The 15428-nt window shown below is 43.6% G+C and overlaps 1 protein-coding gene across 1 annotated transcript; it reads left to right on the plus strand.

Moving 5' to 3' along the window:
* The first annotated feature begins 8166 nt into the window (after window positions 1-8166).
* Window positions 8167-13607, plus strand: LOC123119888 (probable stress-associated endoplasmic reticulum protein). Its single transcript, XM_044539851.1, has 3 exons — window positions 8167-8422; window positions 10773-10929; window positions 13317-13607. The coding sequence occupies exons 1-3, from the start codon at window positions 8420-8422 to the stop codon at window positions 13361-13363; spliced, it is 207 nt and encodes a 68-aa protein (XP_044395786.1). The 5' UTR covers window positions 8167-8419; the 3' UTR covers window positions 13364-13607.
* The last annotated feature ends 1821 nt before the right edge of the window (window positions 13608-15428 follow it).

Here is a 15428-nt window from a genome sequence, read left to right on the forward strand (position 1 = left end):
GTTTGTGTTCTTGTCTTGGGTAGAGCCGGGAGACGAGTTCGTGAACGAGGAACCTGTCGAGTACGCTTACGAGGATCAAGCTTTCGACAACTCTGAGAACCTTGCAAGCAAGATGACCACCCCTCGAAATCACTTCTATCTTTGCTATGCTAGTTGTTCGCTCTATTGCCATGCTCCGCTACCTATCACTTGCTATATCATGTCTCCCATTTTAGCCATGTCAGCTCTAACCATCCTTTCCTAGCAAACCGTTGTTTGGCTACGTTACCGCTTTTGCTCAGCCCCTCTTATAGCGTTGCTAGTTGCAGGTGAAGTTGAAGTTGTTCCATGTCGGAACATGGATATGTTGGGATATCACAATATCTCTTATTTAATTAATGCATCTATATATATTTGGTAAAGGGTGGAAGGCTCGGCCTTATGCCTGGTGTTTTGTTCCACTCTTGCCGCCCTAGTTACTGTTATGCCGGGATTATGTTCCTTGATTTTGCGTTCCTTACACGGTCGGGTGATTTATGGGACCCCTTGACAGTTCGCCTTGAATAAAACTCCTCCAGCAAGGCCCAACTTTGGTTTTACCATTTGCCGCCTAAGCCTTTTCCCCCGGGTTTTCGCGAGCCCGAGGGTCATCTTTATTTTAAACCCCCGGGCCAGTGCTCCTCTGAGTATTGGTCCAAACTGTCAGTCGCCGGTGGCCACCAGGGGCAACTCTGGGCTGGCCTATCGGAAGCTTGGACAATCCGGTGTGCCCTGAGAACGAGATATGTGCAGCTCCTATCGGGATTTGTCGGCACATTCGGGCGGCTTTGCTGGTCTTGTTTTACCATTGTCGAGATGTCTTGTAAACCGGGATTCCGAGACTGATCGGGTCTTTCCGGGAGAAGGTTTATCCTTCGTTGACCGTGAGAGCTTATGATGGGCTAAGTTGGGACACCCCTGCAGGGTATTATCTTTCGAAAGCCGTGCCCGCGGTTATGAGGCAGATGGGAATTTGTTAATGTCCGGTTGTAGATAACTTGTCACTTGACCCAATTAAAATACATCAACTGCGTGTGTAGCCGTGATGGTCTCTTCTCGGCGGAGTCCGGGAAGTGAACACGGTCTGAGTTATGTATGACGCAAGTAGGTGTTCAGGATCACTTCTTGGTCATTGCTAGATGACGTCCGTTCCGTAGCTTCTCTTCTCGCTCTCATTTGCGCAAGTTAGCCACCATATATGCTTTTGCCGCCGCAGCTCCACCTCATTACACCACCCTTTCCTACAAGCTTAAATAGTCTTGATCTCGCGGGTGTGAGATTGCTGAGTCCCCGTGACTCACAGATTCTACCAAAACAGTTGCAGGTGCCGACGATGCCAGTGCAGATGATGGCGTCGATCTCAAGTGGGAGTTCGACGAGGAACGTGGTCGTTACTATGTGTCTTTTCCTGATGATCAGTAGTGGAGCCCAGTTGGGACGATCGGGGATCTAGCATTTGGGGTTGTCTTATTTTCATCTGGATTTTGACCGTAGTCGGTCTATATGATTGTATTTTGGATGATGTATGATGATATTTATGTATTGTGTGAAGTGGCGATTGTAAGCCAACTCTTTATCCCATTCTTGTTCATTACATGGGATTGTGTGAAGATGACCCTTCTTGCGACAAAACCACTATGCGGTTATGCCTCTAAGTCGTGCCTCGACACGTGGGAGATATAGCCGCATCGTGGGCGTTACAAAAATGATCCTTATGAAACATACTTTCATGATGGAAAGTAAAATTTGGAACTTGAGTAGTCTAAAATTTGAATTCAAACAAAACAAATTTGAACTTAAAATGGGCATAACTTGCACTTTAGAAATCAATTAAATTGATTCTTTTGGCAAAAGGAATCTAGTGAAATATAGTTTCAACTTAGCTACTATAGTTCAAATTTTAAATAATTTAAAATCTGAATATAGTTAAAATAGTAGCTATAATTAAAACATTATTTAAACCCAAATCTAGTTTAATCTTGAAATAAAAATTTAAATTTTGAATATAGTTAAAACAGTAGCAAACCCAAATCTAGTTTAATCTTAAAATAAAAATGTATATTAGAATAATTATTTTGCAACTAAGTTAGAAACTTAAAATTAACTTAGTAATTATCTTGGATTATTATTTGACTTTAGAAATTTTAATTTTAATCTAATCCAAAATCTAGCTCCCTCTCTCCCCGGAGGGCCAAGGAAGAAGGAGGGGGGCCCTTCCTCGTCTCCTCCGGTGGTGTCGGAAAGCCACCGGGGACATCTATGTCATCACCAACAACAATAACTTCTCCCGCGTTCTCATGGTGATGTGTGAGTAGTTCATTAGCTATGTGTTGATCTCTCTCTCATGTTCTCGATGGATTAAATCTTGATGTATCATGAGCTTTATTAGTATAGTTGGATCTTATGATGTTGATCTCCCTCTATTCTTGGTGAATTGAGTCTTGCTCTTTGAAGTTTCTTCATGTTGGAATGAATACTTGGAATTTGAGATTACATGGTGCATGTCTATTAACTAACTTGCGGATACCCATTGTGACATTGGGATACTCTTAACATAAAGGTTGAACGATAGTTACATATGGTGTTGTCGTAGTATGATTTTTGGGACTATCCGTGCCACATTTCTGGGTGGTTTAGTAGATCAAGATTGAAAAGACAACTTTGAGGTGGTTTGCTATTTAGCGCACCTACACAATTTCATCATACTATCTTCAATAGAACATAAACTTTGGAGTGATTCTTTGTTGCACTTTGAGGGATTATCATGTGGTTTTATTATGTTAATGATGTTGAGAATTGGCACTAGTGAAAGTATGAACCATAGGCCGTGTTTCCAAGCATCGCGACACCATTTTATTCACTTTTGTTACTTGCTACCTTGTTGTTTTTATTTTTTCAGATTACAAAAAGCTATTTCTACCATTTATATTTTTTAGATGAACAGGGAGCTTCTCCCCGACTCCATTACCAGAATGAAACCAACATAATATCATACAATCAGCTCATTAAGAGGAGCAGTTCAGCTGGGAATAAACTTGAAACTAAAAGCACATCTCAGAGAGATGGTTTTGGCATGCAGTCCGGGAACAATCAGATACTAAGTATTCTCTCGCTCTCATCAGATCTTGACTACCTCGCTAGCCTTCCTGAACTTTGACGACGGCGCCATGTTAACCTGAGGAGACCAGCAGGAAGAAAGGATCGACACTGGGTTGTTCGTTGAGCATTTGTCTTCAGGAGCTCACTTCTTTATTGGGATTGGAAGTTGTCATGATCAACACCGAGCTGTTCATTGAACTTTTGTCTACCATCCGTCTTAAATATTTATCATTATCTCTTTGCCGAACTAGCGCGCCTGTAAACCTGACAATTGTATTATGTGTGTTGGGGACACAAGATACCACTTGTATTTTATTGTAGGGTTCTTTGAGAGAGAACCACCTTCATCCTACACCTCTCGCAGATTGATAAATCTTAGGTCATCCACTTGAGGGGAATTTGTGTTGTTCGCAAAACTCTGCGCTCGGAGGCTCAACAAAGTCTACAAGATAAAGTTGCCTAGTAGACATCAGGTCGCAATCCAAACCATAGAATACTGCAGAATTTTGACTCTACAATGGACCATGTCCGATTCTACTAATTTATTATCTGAGTTATTTGTTTTGCTGTAGCAGAATAACACAATGTATGTGACTATAATGAAGATGAACCTAACAATGGATCTAGCGAGGATAATGCATACGATGATATTTTGGATGAATAATATGGTACCACACATCCTTCCACTTCACATGCGACCGACATTGAAGAATGAAATGTGGATGACTTCTATTAGATCATTACTATGTTACAAAACATCGATTGTGTGCTAAGTACTTTTATTATGTTGCTTTAAATTTGGTTTTCAAACTTTACAGAAACCATATAAATTTGTAGCCTGGATACAAAATATCCAATTTGAGTAAGTCTAGTAGAATCCTTGATTCCATGGCTTGATACAATGATCCAATCATGTCTGAGGAAAATCGATCCGATTTAGAATCCCAACACTCACTACCATGTTGGTGAAGATTATCAATTTGCTCTCCATATTGCTATGAGGGAAGCCTTCACTTAAGTACATCTTCACATGTGCATTATCACCAAGTGGACTGAAAGCTTCAAAGCATATAACCTTTGGATGCATATCTTGAACTTGCACTTGTCAAACTTGATGACCATCACCAATTGATGCCATAATTACATAGGCTACTTGAAACCTTTCTTTTGATGAAAGCCCATGAGGATAACCTAACCCACATAGACATAACTAACAGACATCATGGGTTAGTTTACAAAGCGCAATTCATAATTGCTTACAATACCACTAGATTACTAGATCCCAAGGTGTGCATTATTTGTGCTTGTCTGTTGACCAAATATAATTCAATCTATGAACTTCATTTTGGTCAACCAAATACTTACTTCACACTCTATCTTGGTTTCTTAAATGCCACAATGAACTCTTCATTTCCCTCCACTGCTTCACTAGACCATCAAAGACTCTTTCATAGCCATGTCAAGTTTCACTATCAATATCATATTTGATCATCACTTGTTCTTCTAAATGCTTCATCACAATGTCTTGAGAGGCCATCTTTTGCACATACCTGTAAAGCTTGGCCACTTCGATGTGTACCTTGGGATCTTGGAGTTGTGCTTGGTCGGATGAACTGGGGAGAAGGTCGTGACAGTCCCAGCCTGAGGAAGATTGCCTGACTCTATGTTTGGGATGTATAACCACCCCTCATGCCACTTCTTGCTTGTCTCTGCAAACTCCCCTTCTAGGTACCTACATCCTAACTGCTTGCAGATGGTAGCCCCTCCGCACTCGCAAGTTTCATTCACGCTTTTTTGGAGTTTTACTTGGAGATATTTTATCCAAAGCGAGGCTCAATGGTCAAGAAACACTTAAAGAGTGTGATGAAACAAGCGATGTGCAAAATAGAGTTTAGGTCGAGGTGGTGCATCTGGAGCTCATCAAAGTGGAGGAGACCATAGAAGAAAGGATGGATTGAAAAAACTCAGGCCATGGAGAATAAAAGGGATGAAGGTAACCCGCTCATATGCTTCTGGCTGGGCATAACTTCTACGATGAAGGTGCCTTCCATCAGTCCGACCACCGGTGAGCGTGGTATCACGATTTCTAGCTGTGGTAGGTAGTCTGTGTCAGCTAGGTGTTGCAAGGTAGGCTCAGTGCTGGTGGAGGGCATCCACTTTCCCTTGGTCTTCGACAACATCTTGAGCTTTGCCTCGCCGGTGGCGGTGCTCTTCCCGGTGGCAGGGGCCTTGCCGCCCTTGGTCAGGCGGTGTTGAGCAACCTTGGAAGCCATGGTGTTAGGTGCATATTATGGAGCAGCGGACCAACGCATCGACAATGGCAGCAAGAGTGTGAGAATTAAGAAGGCAAGGAGGGAGAATGCACGAGAGCTCTCCCCTCGGCTCCTCCTCTCTCTTTATAGGTAGACGAGAGGGGGAACAACGACAACATACGTCCTCGCATCCCCAATAACGCCGATAAAGTGTGCAAGGATTGAGGAGCTGCCATTAATGCAACATGGACCAAGGATCACACCATGATTGGACGTGCCCTGAGTGGGGACCTAACTCACTGCTGCATGTCATGTTGACCAGCGGCCGGAGCTGACACAAGGCCTCGTCCGGCTTACTGGGGAATCTGGTCCGTCTGGCCATCACAAGACTGGGTCCGCAAAATTCAAAGATGTTGCGCGGGAGTTCGACCCACCGAGACCGACTCCGCGGAAAGTTCTCTCGCATTGATGCTACCAAGCCAGGGAGCTTAGAAGAAATAGTTTCAACCTTAACAAGCTAAGGAGACGATGTTGAAGATAGATGTTGCTCATGATGCAGCCAAGCTTGAAGAACTGTTCATGGGTTAATGATGTTGTTACGGCCCAGGGGTCCTTCACCTCTCTAGTTGTCGCCCCAAGTAGGCCGGTTTGAGGCCCCTAGGCCGGTTTCCGCCCTGGGCCATCATGTTGACCAATGGGCTATGTAGAAGTAAGATTCAAGAAGCCTTGCCATTCAATACAAGGAAGAAGGATTCGTGGAGGACTCCCCTTCACCGACATAGCCGATTAGGTTTGTGTGATCCTAAGGTCCCAGGTATCTTATGTATGCACGGGTTGATCTAGTCGATAGACATGTTAGAATCCCTCGACTAACAACCATACTTTGCATACCCCAATCATAGTATGCAACATGAACAAGAGTAGGCTTTTACCTCGTAAGGAGGGCCAGAACCTAGGTAAATGTGGTATCCTGTTTCATCTATGATCCACTCACCTCGCCTCAACACCCTATCGAGGGATCCGCTGGAATATACTCCGACAATATGCGATATGGAGGCTGCCAATATGGCGACTCTGCTAGAGTTGCTCTAAGACGCTCCTCCTCCTCTTTATAAGCCTTTTCCTTTTGTGACAAAAATAGCCTTTTGACTTTGTATGCCATCCAGATGAGACACTACAATTTTTGCACATTATATACCATGAGTTACTTATTCCACGACTTCTTTTAACACAACCCCAAAGGCTCTTGACCATTGAAAAGAATGTGAGAATTATCTGGTCAAGTAGCAAAAAACCAGGCAAAAATTGCACAACACGCCCATAAGACAAGGCACCTGGACGACCTGTCTACCCACAAGACCCACCCACACCATTGAAAAGAGGAACACCATCAAGGATGCATGCAAAGCATTATCAATATCATTGCTCCTGTAGAAGCGTCTCCAACATTACTATGGATGGCCAATGAAGAACCCTCACACCGAACGAAGCATGAGATTCCTGCCGGCCTATGACAAACAATTGGCCACATCACGTCGAGGACCATGCAACTCCGGTTTTGATGAAGGTAAAAGGAGCACACCTAGCATCACTGGAATCTGAGTTGTCCATCACCCGACATCGTTGCCACCACGTCACCACGTGCCACTGCAACTCCGACTTCATGCTCAGGAATAAGCCAGATGGTCGATGGCAAAGGCAAGATGCAGCCCTCCTCACCTTGCCACCACCATAGTGATTGCAAAAGTTGCAACGCCACTCCCGCTCCATCGACTGTGCACCTACCAACCGCGATGTCGAACACGTCCAACACCAAGGAAGCACAAGCAAAAACAGTCTTCAAGATAGTGCCCCAAAGATGAGAAAACAACGCTGAAGATGATGTTGTCGCTCCTTGCAGCAAAAATCTAGGCTTTCACCTAAAGACTTGATATGGGAGTTGAGGGTGCGCAAATCTCATCAACCCCGCCTCTAAGGAGGATAACGATGTCCACGTGCGCCGTCGCTGGCGGAAAGCACTAGCCATGCTTTTGCTTGGAGCAAGCAAACCACCATTCCCACACCGTCGGCCAATGCAGGGAGGCACGTCCACTGGCCCCGCACACCCCCAACACAGTGACTGCCAAACCCCATGCGGTGCCACCTCCAACCTCATCTCCTGCTAATGCCCGCGAGATAGAACTATCGAACCGACCAAATATGGCACCCTTCCTTGCCGCACCACCATGCAGCCGTCGCCAGGCGGGAGAGCTGCCACCTTGTCCCGGGGACTTGCAAGATGGATACACCGGGTCGAAATCCGCAACACTCGCTACCCCACGGTGAACCCAGACCGGAGATCAGACTCTCCCGAGGCCGAGCCTCCTCCAACGCAAGGATGCACCGATACACGAAGAAACACCCCCACCGCTGTCTGTCGAGTTGGCTTAGTCCGTCAGCGTCCTCCGACGACCTCGAGGGAGGAAGAGGTGGGGGAGGGGACGACTGCGGCTAGGGTCCCGCCCGAGCCGCTGCCAAGAGCGATGCAGGCGTGGATGTGAGTTTTTTGCACTACCACGCGCCATATTGTTCTCCATGACTTTTCTAGCAATTGAGGTACTTTGTCTCCTTTATATGAACGGATATATACTGTTTAAAAAGCGCCGCTAGGTTTGAACCGCTAGAGTCATCATCTTTTCTCACCGGATCATGCCGTTGCGGAGGAACACGTCATAGCCTTAGCCAAAAGAAGAGTAGCATCTCAACAAGAATGGACGAAAAGAGTGAGGAAAAAAGAGCAATTGGATGGTCAGATAGACGGTTATTACCTGTATAACCGGAAACAGAAACTGAAGCCGTCAGCCGGTAAATTGGGCCGGCAGGGTCACTCCAGCAGGCCCATAAAGGAAATCTTCGGGTCGTGAGAGGATATTTTTACAAACCCCCCGTCTTTCGCCCCTGATCCCGCATCCGGCATCTCCCACTCCTCCTCCGGCACCTGCTCCGATCCCGCGGACGCCGTCCGCTGCCTACATCGTCTCCGGCGAGCTCCCCTGCCCCGCCAAGCAAGGATGGTAAGGCGATCAAAGATCTGTGTCTTCTCCGCGCAGCGGTCTGTGCGATTTCCTCATTCTGCTCGCGTCTTGAGGATTTGCGCCGGTTTCTCATATTCCCCTTGTGGTACATGATATGCATGCATAAGCAATCGATTTCGATTGATACTGGGCGATGCGGGGTGGGGTTGTTTCGATCGAACCTACCGAAATCTGGCTTCCGGGATGGGGCATCAGTAGGGCGTTGACTTGGGGATTTTTGGTTGCGGTTTTCGGTGATCGATCCGCGTGGATCTGTGCTGTGACGATCTGCGAGTTTCGGTTAGGGCATATTTACCTTGGATAGAGATCATAGATTTGTATACTTCAGGTTAGTTAATTATGGTGGATCTGTAGGTGGTTTACTATTTTTAACGCACAGATTTTAGCCCTGGTTAGTGCACTAGCACCTGTACAATCTGTTTTCTTGCAAAGCTGGACATTGATACGTTGGCATGAATGTTGTCTAGTCCATTGGAATGTATGGTGAAGAGAACATGTGCGTTCTAACTAAATGCCCGCTGAAATAACTCTTAAGATTATTTTCTTCACCGACCAATCTCCTTTTTTCTCCTTTAGACCCAACGATGCTGATGATTTTGAAATTTGAACCGTACAAAGACTGAAAAATAAATGGCGATCTAACATATACTCCCTCAGTTCCTAAATATAAGTCCTTTTAGAGATTCCAACATGGACTACATACGTAGCAAAATAAGTGAATCTACACTCTAACATACGTCTATATACATCCGTATGTAGTTCATATTGAAATTTCTAAAAAGACTTATATTTAGGAACGGAGGCAGTACTATTGACCATCTTTTTTCCGAGTATATTGCTTTCTCATCAGAGCCAGTCTTCTGCAAGTGTTTTCTCAGATCTCCCGCTTCTGTATGTAGTCTATTGAAAAACTAGTCCAGTATCGAGTCCTGTTATATCGACCATTAAGCTCAAGAAATAAGCATTATGGATTTTTAGCTTCAGCATTTTAGTACTACAATTATAACATGTATTTTACGTAATATGCTCATTGTAAGGATTGAATTATTTTTTTGTTGGCTTTGTTGCTTACTGTTAGGAAGCGAAATAGAAGCTGGGGTTATTTTTCAGGTTGTTTAATAAGAAATTTTTTGTTAGTACCAATGCCTATGCAACCTGTTGAATATGAATCTTTGCCAGTCTGAAGGATAATGGTTCATCAACCTTTTAAATGCTAAACATCGTGTTTGTTAACTCTTGTTCTTGGACATGCCTGTGTACTCGTGGCTCTTGATGCTTTTGCCTTGAGAGTCTACAGCTCATTGCTTTCTGAATGTCTCATGCTGTGCTGCAGTTGCGAATCTGCAATAAATTGATCTTGCTAATTGATGCCCTGCTTTGGTAACTACCATCTACTACCTCTGTTAGGGCTCTACTTGCTGTTGAGCTACCACCGTTTGATTTAGGGGAAGAGCTTTATGAGCATTTTAAGGTCGGTTGGAGTACAGACCCCAGTATAGAATACTTTTTTGAGTATGTTGTAAGGTCTGGTCATCCGCTTCTGTGCTTGCACTTCTGCGTAACTAGGGGTGCAAGTAAAGCTCTTCAAGCAAGCCAGCAAACCAATTCTATATGCTTGTTCTGCTTGTCCAAAAGAGACTTAACTATTCTAGTTACGTTACGAGTTTAGTAAAAATCCACAATAAGTACTCCCTCCGTTCGGAAATACTTGTCGGAGAAATGGATGTATCTAGAACTAAAATACGTCTAGATACATCCATTTCTTCGACGAGTATTTCCGAACGGAGGGAGTAGCTTTCCTCCCTTCTGATGCTTGTTTTGCTTTTTACTTGTGAATGAACCCATTACGTTTTTTGAAAGAAGCAAGCATAAAAGGCTATCGACAAAAGTGGAGTTAGTTGGTCAGGCTGGCCAAGCCAATGATGCTAATTTGTGGTAATAATAGTTTTCAACCGATAAGGTGAAAATTGAATTGTTAAGTTAGAGAGAACCAGTAAATTCTATGATGTGTTATGATTTACAAATCATCATTATCGGCAGCACAATTCCAAAATACTGATTAAGTAATTGATACCATTATTAATATTTATCATGGACGTGAGGAAAATTTAATTTTCACATGATTTAGGTGCGATCCTTGTCTTAACTGATTAATGCTAACTGCATGAGAATATATATTTTTGGTAACCAAATATTTTGTTTGTCTATATTGTGTTATCGAAGAATAAAATAGATATCTTATCTGAGGGATTTAAATGCGTTTGTGCTATCTTTGTCCATGGCATTTTGTTATGTTCTGTATACTAAATTGGTTTCATTTCCTTCGCAGACTACTTCAAGGCGTCTTGCTGACAGGAAGAGTGCGAAGTTTCAGAAGAACATTACAAAGAGGGGCTCAGTGCCTGAAACTACTGTGAAGAAGGGGAATGACTATCCTGTTGGACCCATCGTGCTTGGATTCTTCATCTTTGTCGTCATAGGATCATGTGAGCTTCCTACATAACCTTTTCTAATCTCCCTTCTGTTTGATCCTTTTAGGTATCCTTATGCTGCATCTTTTCTTTGTGCACAAATCTACCATATTCTATGTCTCTATAGCTACTGTAAACAATGAGTTAACTTTGTGAGTTCTGACAGTTGAGCATGTACGAAATGCTGGCTCTTTAAAAGAGTTACACCCTATTCAGTGAACCTTTTCTTCCTCCATCCATATTAACCCTATGATTGGTTCTGGTAGACATATCATTGCTCGAAACATCTCTATAGTGGCAAAAGGGACCAGTGAGCACACTAGCCCAGTGTTCTCTGCCCCACTGCAATTTAGGTCGGGGCTGTCAACCTCCAGTGAGTGACACAGTTGCTGTAGCTAAGCTGTGGTGTACTATATTAGCAAATCCTCCAGAGAGGATATCCGCTCTCAGCTATGAGCAGTTCAAGCTGGTAGAAACTGCTTGCTTGTCCACTTATTCCACGATGCTTTGCGGCACTCGGTAACCTCTGCTGCCACTTAACTCGTGCAGCCCTCTTGTCATCTCCACTCAGTCCACAACTCCCCCTGATTTCTTGAAGTTCCCTTCTCATTTGTTTTTAGAGCTGCAAAAGTACACCATTCATCCCAGGCTGTCCTTTATAGAGTTAGTATCTGACTTGCTCATTTTGGAGTTCGGGATGCAGAGGGATGTCCTGAAAAGTGAAATGCAAATGAATTCAGAGAAAAGTCTGCAGTGAAACTTCAAATGATTCAAGAAGGGGAATGACTATTCTGTTGGACCTACCTGGGATCAGTTGTTTCCATCTCTAGGCTGGCCAAGTCATGACCCTCAGCATTTGTAGCTCTATAATGGACAATCTTTATTCGGTCAAGACATCATGAAGCTCTCCAAGTGAGTTCTCCACCTACCTATGGTTGGTGTGTTCATAAGGGAGGGCTAATTAGTCTTTCTAAGTCTTTTAAAAGGGTCCCCATTAGTGGCCTAATTCGCTTATCTGATTAAGGGTTGGTTGTAACTAGGCTCTAATTTGGTTATGGTCTAGCTTGGTTGAGGTTATGAAGCTCCGACTTCAGCTTGAAGACCATGTAATGTTTGAGAGTAAGGATAACATTACCCTCCTTCATTCATTTTTTATCCTCAACGAAGTAACGAGCCCAACTCCTTTTGTTCATTTTTTATCATCAACGAAACAACGAACCCAACTCCTTTGTTCATTTCTTATCCTCGACAAAATTACGAGCCCAACTCGAAATCAAGTTTCGACACCGCATCTGCTCTGATGAGCAATCGCTGAAGGATCCACTGCGACTGTTACGCTTAGACTCAGGAGGAGGAGGTCAAGCCCCTTGAGTACTTGATTCGATTGGCCTCACCAAACCTGGAATGTTAAATCTCGATATGACAGCAGTTCCGCTGTCATGAGAAACTTACTGCTGTTTGATTCTGTGCACCCCAGGCAGAGGTGAATAACATGTATTTTGGTTTATCATTGAAGCATTGATTTTGCTCTTACTTTGCCCTTGACACTAAGACGGTGTTTGGTTCGCAGTTTTTTGTCCGGTATCTGATTACGATGCAACCTCTTACCGTTACTTGTGTTTGGTTTTCTTTCTCTGTAAACAGATCCCATGTAAATGGATCCCAGGGCAGTTTTAGCCCGATACCGCCCCCGTCCCCAACACAGAAATTCTAACTGCCCACGAGTCCTCCGCGAGTTGCGGCGCTAATGGCGGAGGCCCCTGATCTCCAAGTCGCAGATCTCTTCCTCCAGTCCCCACCCAAACCTCCACCGAGTTGCTGCCAGCCCTGGTTTCCAAGGTCTCGATCTTCCCCACTTGAGCATGCTGCGGCGGAGACATCCCAGCAGTAGCGGGCGGACAGTGGCCTTAGTTCTCCTTTTTCCCAGCTGTGCTTTTCCCCTGCGCCATGGCCGATGGGTTCATGTTTTCTTCCCTGCGCCATGGCCGATGGGTTCCAGTTTTCTTCCCAGCTTTCCCTCTTACCTTTACATCTGATCTGATAACCAAACAGATTTTGATTTTTGCCCGTACCGTTTACAGTAACGGTGTAAACCCATTGCGTTTATGTTAAAGTTACACCTTCTTCTATCCCAGGTTGTAGAGATTCTCTCATGATCTCATTGCAACCCATGCTGTGTAGGAAAAAGCAGTAATAGTATATTCAACATATTTCACTATGTATTTTGGGGTGCTTTCTGATTTTCTGGTTTTTATATAACTTTGAGCATATATTACCAAGGGAAATGGAAACTGCACCTGATTTACCCTTTCAGTATCGTGCCTTTCTTTAGTAAGATGAGAAGCTAATGATCTAAATAAACAATAGAAAATCTGACTCCCTTCACAATTGGTTCTTTGCAGCCTTGTTTCAGATTATCAGGACGGCTACTAGTGGTGGGATGGCTTAATATCGAGCTAAAAACAAGACTATCATTATCAGAGATTTATTATCCATGTGTTTGGGAGGCAATATCATATCTGTACCCTGTAGCAAACTTCGACCCTGATGATGTTATGTAGAGATTTAAATCTTGTGCAGTCGTGTTTACCTCCTGTTACCAAGAACCTAGTCTAAACTTGAAACTAAATGGTGCAAGTTGAAACTTTAAAATTATATAAAACTTCAAATATCCAAGGTAATAATTTGTTTTCTTTCTTTGTGATGACACTTATACAATGTTCAAAATATATCGGCGGGGTGTTGAGTAGAGATTAATCGGTGAATTGGTCATTTAACCGAATTTGTCGGTAACCCATTTATGGAAGGTCGACTAGGGTAATATATGTATGTCCTAGGCTATATAGCAGCATGTAATGTACTCCCTCCGTTTTTATTTACTTTGCATATTAGAGTTGACGAAGTCAAACTTTATAAAGTTTGACCAAATTTATAGAGAAGAATATAAATAATTAGCATAACAAATCTATATGATGTGGATTCATAAGGGGCCTTTATTTTATTAGTGTCTACACCTCCCCAATCCAAGCTCATCACTCTACTCTAGTGTCTGCGTGCTAAAGTAGTTCCTATCACACCTCAACTATGGCTTGTAGCATCTAGGCACATGAGACAATTATCTCTAAGAAACTCGGCAAAATACTCAACTTTGAGAGAAGAGAGCCCACCTCATAAAAGGGAGTTTTTTAAGGGTAAATCAAACTTTTTATATTTCCTCCGTCCAAAAATAAGTATTTCAATTTTAGTATAACTTTTTTTATACTCCCTCTGTCTTAAAATAAGTGTTTCAATCTTAGTAGTTGTACTAAAGGTTGAGACATTTATTTTGGGATGGAGACGTTCGGAGTGCAGGATACACTCTGTATGCCACACCTCACACCGTGTGTCACCAACACCTACTTTAGCCAATACATGCGCAACTCGATTAGCCGTTCTCCTCGTCCAGGTGATCTTCACATCTTGCCGATCTTGAAGTAACGTCTTGATCTCCTGTAATACTAGGCCGACGGCTGATAAATTCTTCCCCGGTTCATTCACCATGCGCACTACCGCCAAACCATCCGTCTCGAGATGGAGCTTCTGGATCCCCAGTTCCGCTGCAACCTGGATTGGACGTTTGCAAGCCAGAATCTCAGAAAGTTTTAGGTTAGTGATCGCAGGGAAGTGTTGACACACTGCACCTCTGAAGGCTTCTTGATGGTCCCAGAACACCACTCCATCTTCTCCCTTGTTGCCCACTTTTGATACAGCATCATCAACATTGCCCTTTACCAAGCCCCTCTCCGGCGGCTTCCACTTCTCGACCAATGTCGGTTTGGTAGCCTTTGTTTGTTTCTCTTGTACTGTGTGCCTCTTGTAGTTAGAGCAAGTATAATAAGTTGATGTAGGCGGGTTGTAAGATTTTAAATAATATATTTTGGCTGAATTGGATGAGAGCGAAAAGGCAAGAGAGGAGAAGCGGGCTATAAACTTACAGCCGGCTGTAGCACGAGCTCCAACACTCTTTATAGAGAAACATGTAGGCCATATATTAATAATATAACATACTAATATGACTAACTATTGTATGAGCGAGCTATAAGGTTGACTATAAGTGACATGAAAAATTCATATGCCCACCATTGGCTATACTATTAACCATGCTCTTATAGCTGATCACCGAAGCGGCCACAGTACGCACGTCAGCAATTCTTTTCCCGTCCCTTGCCTCATTTCTTGCCAACCGAAGTCCATACAAACTCTGAACCATAATGGATTTCTCCTCGTCTCTGGCTTCAGCAAACCACTCTAGCAGCCACCCTGATAGTGCACTTTGCGAGCGCATGTTAACCGGCGGGACCGCCACCGGAACCCCCCTTCTCTGAGTGCATGATCTTCAAAAACTTCATGGATTGTGGGCATGTCCAGAATCTGTGATGGATGGATTCTTGTATCCCACAAGCAACACAAAAAACACCTTCTTTTATACTTCGTCGGTGTAGCTCACTTCCGGGAGATGGTGTGCAATTATTTTG

This window comes from Triticum aestivum, chromosome 5D, assembly GCF_018294505.1.
Source record: "Triticum aestivum cultivar Chinese Spring chromosome 5D, IWGSC CS RefSeq v2.1, whole genome shotgun sequence".
In the NCBI taxonomy this organism is placed as follows: Eukaryota; Viridiplantae; Streptophyta; class Magnoliopsida; order Poales; family Poaceae; genus Triticum; species Triticum aestivum.

Coding starts and splice junctions, on each gene's coding strand:
- LOC123119888 (XM_044539851.1), top strand. Junction 10,930..13,316: donor CTTTGTCGTCATAGGATCAT/GTGAGCTTCCTA, acceptor GGTTCTTTGCAG/CCTTGTTTCAGATTATCAGG.